The 8,933-nt window shown below is 33.1% G+C and overlaps 2 protein-coding genes across 3 annotated transcripts in view; one reads left to right on the top strand and one right to left on the bottom strand.

Moving 5' to 3' along the window:
• LOC139502590 (protein Wnt-6-like) overlaps positions 1-8,933 on the bottom strand; it is a 466,832-nt gene that overhangs the window by 266,965 nt on the left and 190,934 nt on the right. The gene's annotated exons all lie outside the window — the stretch shown is intronic.
• The window catches only part of LOC139502718 (protein Wnt-9a-like), a 48,562-nt gene that overhangs the window by 16,589 nt on the left and 23,040 nt on the right, over positions 1-8,933 (top strand). For both annotated transcript variants that reach the window (XM_071292281.1, XM_071292280.1), the window contains exon 2: positions 3,958-4,229. In XM_071292281.1, the coding sequence (XP_071148382.1) occupies positions 3,958-4,229 (272 nt within the window). The remainder of the gene's footprint in view (positions 1-3,957; positions 4,230-8,933) is intronic.

The raw sequence follows: 8,933 nt of genomic DNA, 5'->3' as shown, positions 1-8,933 counted from the left end.
CCTGCCTATTTTTTTCAAATTTCATCCTAGCTCCCCCATAAAAATCAAATGGTAGCTCCCTAACTTTGATCTGTAACTTTTATTCGTGAACTCACATGCATCAAATTATGTAATCACAAAGTATGAACTACGTAAATGCCGACCAGCTATACAGATCACTCGGCTATCATTGCGTCAAGATTGTACACGCCAAGGCTATCAGAAAATCAGATCGCTTTGTATGTCACGCAATCTCAAAGAAAAGAATTTGTCCTGTGTTGTCATGAAGGGATCCTTTATAGCTGATATTTAGGTGTTGGTTTTGCTCCTGGTTGAAGGCTGTTTAGTTGCTTACAACCATGTCACAACTATGGAAGATAGGTGTCTCACTGGCAATACTTCAACATCTTATTATTTTCATATCAGATATAAAACCTTATTTACAACGCGTATTAAAATACCATTGATAGTTCAGTTTCTAAAGGGTATAGACTTATTTGTCAAGTTTAACAGAAATATATTGACCTCTTTTTCAAGTTGAAGAGAAAGGTATAGACCTCTATTTCAATTTGAACAGAAATATTTGACCACTTTTTCAAGTTGAACAGAAAGGTATTGACCACGATTTCAAGTTGAACAGATAGGAATTGACCTCAATTTCAAGTTGAACAAAAAGGTGTTCAACTCTTTTTCAAGTTGAACAAAAAAGTATTTGACCTCGATTTATGTTTAGCAGATGTTAATCAATTACAGAGGAATACAAAACTCTGTTACCATAGCAAACGAGACGAGAGATTCCAAAAAGGCCAACACCAGTCCACATAACAGTAAATAAAACATTTAAACTTAGCAGCACGATTCCCACCAAAAGGCCTGGTCAGTCTCGGGTGCTCCGAAATTATTTTCCATGTCACATAACAATAAAAAAAAACAACAGTTCAGCTGTTAGTTCAAGAGTGGCAACTCTACATGTTTTAGTTAATTATAAAAGAAGTTTTGGTATGATTGCCGATGAGATAGCTAGCTATCCACCAAAGTTGCAACCGTACGGTTTTCAGCAATACAACAAAAATAACAACAACAAACACAACAGTTTGTTGTTGTTGTTGCAATAAGATTCATATACTATCGTCGGCTAAAACACGAAGTAACGACAACCACTAAACGACAGGCTCCTGACGTGGGGCATTTTATATACATACAAATCTCTTCAATTTTACAATTTTGTATTGTTTAGAGGCTTCTTAGAGAAGTTAAAACGTTACGGTTCAATTTAACGTTAAGCGTAATTTATAACTCAAATCCTACCCTGAAATCCCACTATTCTACGTTTGTTTATAATAAAAAAACGGAGAAGGTGAGGGTGGAAGCATACGTACATGTCTCTTGAATGCTTCATCTCAGCAGTTGCCGAGGATTATCGCGAGATCTGTGCTAGAGTTTGTGACGTCCTTATCAATTATATTTGATGGAAACATAATCCTATCGTAATTAAATGCGTATTAAGCTTTCTCATTAGACTTACATCGGTAATTAATTTCCAAGGTTGGATAGGTACATAACATATACATGTATATTGATAGTATCTCGCACACACGTGTCTTATGGTATTCCAAATATATGTCTTACTATCCTCTTTGCACTTTTAAATTGTTGGGGTAGACTAAGTAGGTAAATGTTTTTGGATTGAAAGTAATTCGCAGTAAACAAGACACTCTTTAAGCGTAATTATGGGGTTTCCCAATCTCAATAAAATATAAGTCTATACTTATAGCAAAGTGCTTGCACGGCTCTTGTTTTCCCTTCCTTTTAAAGCAAACATAAACAAAAACAACATTATTGATTTACGATTATTTGAGACCAATCAATTTTGCGCAAGAATATTCATTAAGTAAACAAACGTTAGGCTATTAAAGTGGATCGAAGTGGACTATGGGAAGGATACTAGGACTGTCACTGGGAGACGTCATTTGATAGAATGGCGGATATATTTTTTAATAAGACAACAAAGCTTGAGGATACCACATTAATATGTTGCAAGGGATCTTTAACGTGCATACAGAATGGTAGCAACCCTACTCGAGGCATCAGAGTGGTACCAACCCTACTAGAAGTAACAGAATGGTACCAACCCTACTCAAGGAATCAACATAGTACCAACCCTACTCGAAGTTATAGAGTGCTACCAACCCTACTCAAGGCATCAAAATAGTACCAACCCTACTTGAAGTAACAGAATGGTACCAACCCTACTCAAGGCATCGAAATAGTACCAACCCTACTCGAAGTAACAGAATGGTACCAATCCTACTCAAGGCATCAAAATAGTACCAACCCTACTCGAAGTAACAGAATGGTACCAAACCTACTCGAGGCATTACAATAGTAGCAACCCTGCTTGAGGCATCAGAATACCAACACTACTCGTAGCATCAAATTGGTCGTCCCCAATCTGGACGTGGCTGCGTAATTATACATCCCACACAGCCAAACCGACTATCATTGCTATTTCAATCGGATGGGATAAGGCCAGGGATGACCATATTTCCTTAAACCCATGTTTAACTTGTTGCTTAAAAGGCCACTATTATTTTTAGCCGAACTGGTAACCTTCGACACTTGGTTTCTGGTCTCTTTATCTATGACAGAATTTCCATACATAAGTAATTGCTTTGTGATTATTCTTGGAATATAAGTTAATTTCTTGCTTTTCTTTTGATATTAATTACTAAGCGATACTGATGTATACAGATGCACACAGATGTACACCAGAAAACTATATGAGTGTTTGATACACACACGAGGGCGTTAGTACGATTGGCTGTATCCTATTTACCAAATCATATTATGATGAATATAAAATGACAGGTTTTAGTAATTTAGGAGGGGGGCCATCCTGTAATATGTCCCTCATAAAGTAAATCATGATAAATACAGGATATCCAATTTCACTTAATGGCCTCATGGTAAAAACGAATATGAAGCGTAAAAGAAAATTAGTAACAGGATTTTTTTTTGTCACCAAGCTTTGGCTGTTCTAATAAATATATTGGGTATATCAGGTTTATTGTGCGGATGCTGCTCTAACGTTATCTAGCAAACATTTGTGACAAAGTAGAAGCTTTTCAGCCGTTTTGAAATATAGCAATGGGTGGTATTTTTATCGATACATTCGACCTTATCTTTAAAGCTTTTATTCAAAGTTTACACATTGTCTTCTTCTCAAAACGTTTTACTCCTCATTATCTCTTTACCTTTTATTATAAGCTTTTGTTCAAAGTCTTCACATTGTCTTCTAGCTTTTATTCAAAATTTCCACTATGTCTTCAAAGCTTTCATTTTCTCACTGCAAGGTATATAGAATCTCTGCATTGTCGTTTGTTTGTATGTTAATCTGTTTTATTGTTTGCTTAAGACATCTTGTTTTCATTAATAATCAAGTAGTACTTTGATAATTACCTGTCATTAAGTACTTAGTTTATCACTACTAACATTCTTTTGAATCCTGATTGGTCCTTTGATGATAAAAGGGATCAAAGGTCAATTAAGATCACCATCTTCGATATGCTGAAAGTGTGTAGGATACAGTCTGACAAATCTTTAAGAATGATTTGACATAGAGGCAACTAAACCTGCTTTTAGATAAGGAAAACAAATAATGCTTATAACAGATAGCATCGTCTACTGTAATTAAATGACATTCAAAGAATTGTTTTATCGATTATGTATTGTATTGACAGAATAGTGTTCGACACATTCAAGAGTCGTCATAATTAACGTCCCAATTCAGATCGAACGTGGCTACGTATTTATACATCCAACACACCCAACTCCTCGGTTGTACAAAAACCCGTGGAGTCTTTTTTTCTTTTGGTAACTCGTCATATTAAAAAAAGCAATTTGATAACTTTTTGTACTTTTCAGGATCACAAAAGAGAAAACAGTTGTTTTTATTATTTTACTATTTTTACCTTCCAGGCTGACTTCTCGGGATCCAATAATTTCTTTTTTATCAAACTGGGAACAAAATAGTATTGAAGAAAGAACAAATATGATAGAAAAAGACAAACTATGTGAAATGTTGAACTTACATAAGAAGCAGAAAAGGATGTGTCGGCGAGGCACCGGTATTGCGGAAGCTCTGCTAGAAGCCATTAGAATATCTGTGATAGAATGTCATTACCAGTTCCGGTATGAAAGATGGAATTGTTCTCTGGCCGATCCATACAGACAGAAGATTTTACAGAAAGGTAGGTTGTTCATATTACAAATATGGTTAAACTTTCACTGATATCGCTTGGCGAATGACCGTTTGATTTTTTGGAGAGGGCAGGTGGATTTTGAAAATCAATATTCTGGCCTGGCTAGAGTCGCAAATTTAAAATGCAAATGAAAACATTGCATAAAACAGGAGGAAAATGAGTATTCTGCAACATTAAAAAACGGAAACAATTGTGTATTTAAGTGTTAATAAATATTTGCCCACACCCCACGACCAAGAACATTAAATGGTTGTCACCAAATTAAAGTAGGCTATGCTGTTCCGTTATATTCTCTTAGAACCGAGGCTAGTATACAACTCACTTTTTGTAATTTTGAAATTTGTCTTTATTATTTGTGATCATCATGGCAGAATGTTTTCACTGTACGAGGCATCAATTCTGTCCCAATTTCGATTGGCATAGTCTGCTTATTTATGAGTCCCTTACAGCCATAAGGACGCCTTCTCAACATTGGAATTTAGTTTTTTTTGTAATCACATATCCTTTCAACAACAAATGCTTGACCTCTATTGTCTATAAATGTCTGACCTCCAGTGTGTCAGAAAATTGTACAGAAATGTGCGTAGCACCAAATGAGAGATTTCCTGTTTTTGACAATTGCTTTCTTTTATATTTTATTATATTGTTATGAGATAGAATGTTTCACTAAAAGACATACGATTTACCAATTACGACTGTTGGCATAAATCAGCATGATTGTGGCACATTATAACACTTAACCTTTAACCTTAATGCATATGGTTTATAATGTGAAGGAAAATAAGGTCTCTTATGTGGAAGAAAATAAGGTTTTTAATGTGGAGGAAAATAAGGTTTCTAATGTGGAGGAAAATAAGGTTAAATTTCTAACGTGGAGGTTAATCAAGACAGAATCACCATTTATGTTAAATTTCCGTGTGGGGGAAACCATTGTAAATTTTTGAAATGTTCATTAGATATGTCGGCAAGCATACACAATCTTATCCCAATCACTCTTTAGTATAACCATTATTGAAACGTTTGGTTCTTAATGGTCTCTGACAAACTGACCACACATCACATTGCTCTTTCAGTGTTTGTTCACCTCAAATATCAACTCATTTTTTTCATTATTTATAGATATAGAGCTATCCCGAAGCATACACACTCGTATCCACATCACTCATTAGTTTAACCATTATTGGAATGTTTGGTTCTTAATGGTCTCTGACAAACTGACCACACATCACATCGTTCTTTGATGGTTTGTTCACCTCAAATATTAACTTTGTTTTGAAACTATCTAAAGAAATGACACTTTTACATCTTACGAAATCTTGAATGCCATGAAAGTATTCTAATTGGCATAATATGTCTTGTAAACCGCGATTACCGAAAGTTTATCAAAGAGTGTGGAAATTTTAAATACAACATCATCACTTTGAATGTTAGAATCAATTGTATTCGCAATAAATCTTCACTCCGACAAGATAAGATATACAGGTACAACAAATATTGAGAATTCTGCCAATACCCTCAAGTCTTTAAGTAAGTATCAATTAAAGATGCCATTTAACAAAGCATCAGATATTGATACAGAGAGCAGACGATATTAAGTGCAGACGAAGATTGTCATGATATTAAGATTTTGACCCCAGTTAACAGAAAACAAGTCTAATATACGTTTCCCGTCATTCAAGTCTTTATATTTTCCTGAATTATTCGGATCTTTCCTCAAGTTCATATATATGTTATGTTTAATGTAATATTTATCCTATTTGAAAAATAGAAAAATAAACTTGCATAAATTTGCGACATTTTTAAAAGGTATGCATCAACATTTGACGGAAATTACAACATATAGCTCAAAACATAAATCAAAATGGTTTGATTATTCAAAATATGTACAAGTAGGACATTCATAAGCAATCCAAAACTTATTTATTAACGTCTTTCAAATAAAATTTAATGAATTGGTTAAAGATGCCTTTTCATGCATTTCCCCCTACAAAAAAACAAACAGATATAGCTGAAAACAGTCAGTCTGAAAGTTGAATTTATGAAAATATGTAAAATTAAAGAAATAGTTTAAAAAGTATTTTTATAAAGATTCTTTAGTCTTCAAATTCAAGGATTTTTTCAAATTTTCATATTGACCCTGTGAGTGAAACAAAATCAAGAAGAGATAAAGTCTGTCTCATGTTTTTAAGTAATATATCTAGGAAGTGAATAAAATAATCTTATTTGTTCTCTTCTTGTACAATGTACGTGACATTATTGCCTTTTACAAATCACGACGGGGCAACAAATATGAGATTAAGCCTGTATTATCCAAAATATTTTGAAGACAGAAAGGGAAAGAACTTTGACAAGTATGAGTTGTGTTTTAAAAGTCACTCGAATATTAAGAGGAATGTGTGCTCGATAACAAGAGAGAAGGATAACAAGAGAGGAGGTTAACCACTATAACAAGATATAATGTTTACACGGATAACAAGAGATAATGTTTTCCCTAATAACAAGAGATAATGTTTTCCCTAATAACAAGAGATAATTTTTACTTTGATAAGAAAAGAGAATGTTTACCCTAATAACAAGAGAGAATGTTTACCCTGTTAATAAGAGTGAATGTTTACCCTAATAACAAGAGAGAATGTTTACCCTAATAACAAGAGAGAATGTTTACCCTAATAACGAGAGAGAATGTTTACTCTGATTGTGAGAGAAAATGTTACCAAGATGATAAGAGAAAATGTTTACCCTGATAACAAGAGAGAATGCTTAACCCTGATAACAAATGAAAATGTTTACCCTGATATCACACCGGTGGATATCAAGAGAGTATGGTTTACCCTTTCAACAAGCAGAATGTTTACTCTGATAACAAAAAAGAATGTTTACTCTGATAACAAAAGAGAATGTTTACTCTGATAACAAAAGAGAATGTTTACGCTGATAACAAGAGACAATGTTTACCCTGTTATTAAGAGGGAATGTTACCAAGAAAACAAGAGACAATGTTTACCCTCTTTGTAAGAGGGAATATTACCAAGATAACAAGAGAGAATGTTATCATGATAACAAGAGATAATGGTTTACCCTGATAACAAAATACAAATTGTAATATGTTTACCTTGAAAACAAAATAGAATCTTTACCCTTATAACAAAATGTAGCATGTTTACCCGGAAATAACAAAAACGGAATAAAATGGAGCAGTATCAAAGGAGTAGGTCCGGTAAGGACCGATTTTGGCCTCAAATTTCAGGTTCATCTGACGAAAGATTTTGGACACTTTTTAAACACGTAAGTGTCCATTTCAATTGATTCAATTATTTATGTGAAATATTTTAACTGATTTACTCATGAAAAACGCTCCGATTCTAGCTTAAATATGAAAAATCTATCAAATTTGTCAAAAAAATGTCACTTTTCAGATGGTTTTGGTCAAAAATGAAAGGGGCCGCATCCGTGTTCATCCTCAACCTTTATATATGATATGTATAATCATCAAATACAACTTAAAGTTCAACATTAAGAATGAACACAAAAGCGACCACTTTCATTTAAGATGGAAACCGTCTAAAATTTAACTAAAATGTTTAAATTTTGAAGATTTCAGTAATTTAGCATGACTTAATGATGCCAGTACTTATTATATATGCAATGTATTGTCAAAAACAGCCCATAGTTATATGTAGCAGAAATATTCTTCTTTCCAATAGATAACTAAAAGTTTAGATGTTAACAATTTTGTAAAACTGCTATATTTTGAGGCCAAAAAAGGTCTTACTGGACCTACTCCTTTGTCATGTAATCGCTCAATGAAAAGCTATACAAATTGATATAAATAGACTAAATATATATATGTTTATATAAATAAAAAAAAAAAACACTAAATAAAATGTTTGAAATTAGTACGAGTAATAGATTCTGATGTAAATGATAATGATTACAAACACCTGCTGAAATATTTAGTGTGATGAAATGTAATTTATAATCTCGCAATATTTTGAATATTCTTTTTGAATTAGTACATAATAAAATACTCTGATCGTATCGTTGAGTATAAACGACAGCGCGTGCGGCACGTGGCATCGTTTGAAATGCGTATAAATTAATAAATTGGTTAGGACATCAATCACTTATTAAACGGAATAATTTCATAATATTTATCATTATCTTGTTCTGATCAAGATTTTTTACATGTTAAATAAAGATTACGATGTTAATGAAGATGTAGATACGGCCTAAGTTTTATGAAAATGTAAAAAATGATAACAAATTTATGAAATTTTGATCAAACATCAAAACTGTACAAAAAATCAAATTGTATAACTTGCTAGCTGTTATTATACAGGCAATTATCTGTGTAAGAATTTATGAATGGCATTTCATTCTAATGCAAAGTGTCTTAAAAATAAAGTTAGATTCTAGTCCTGTCAGATAGTCAAACCTTTTTTTTTTTAAATATTTTTCAAAAAGTTTTTTTGGGGGGTGAGTGGGTTGTTTTTGGCTGTTTAATTGGATGTGAAAAAAGACAGATTGCGTTGATTTTTTTCGGCATTTCTTAAAGTCCAGTGGTGCATATTTCATGCATTGTGAACGTGATATCGCATGCACTAGTTTGAGCAATGTTGCATACCATGAACGTTTAAGGTAACTTAAGGTTCATGTATCAACTGTTTTCAATAGAATGTGCTTTAAAAACCT

This window comes from Mytilus edulis, chromosome 14 (assembly GCF_963676685.1).
Source record: "Mytilus edulis chromosome 14, xbMytEdul2.2, whole genome shotgun sequence".
In the NCBI taxonomy this organism is placed as follows: domain Eukaryota; kingdom Metazoa; phylum Mollusca; class Bivalvia; order Mytilida; family Mytilidae; genus Mytilus; species Mytilus edulis.
The sequence above is the reverse complement of the archived record's forward strand: the minus strand, read 5'-3'. Positions and strand labels throughout refer to the sequence as shown.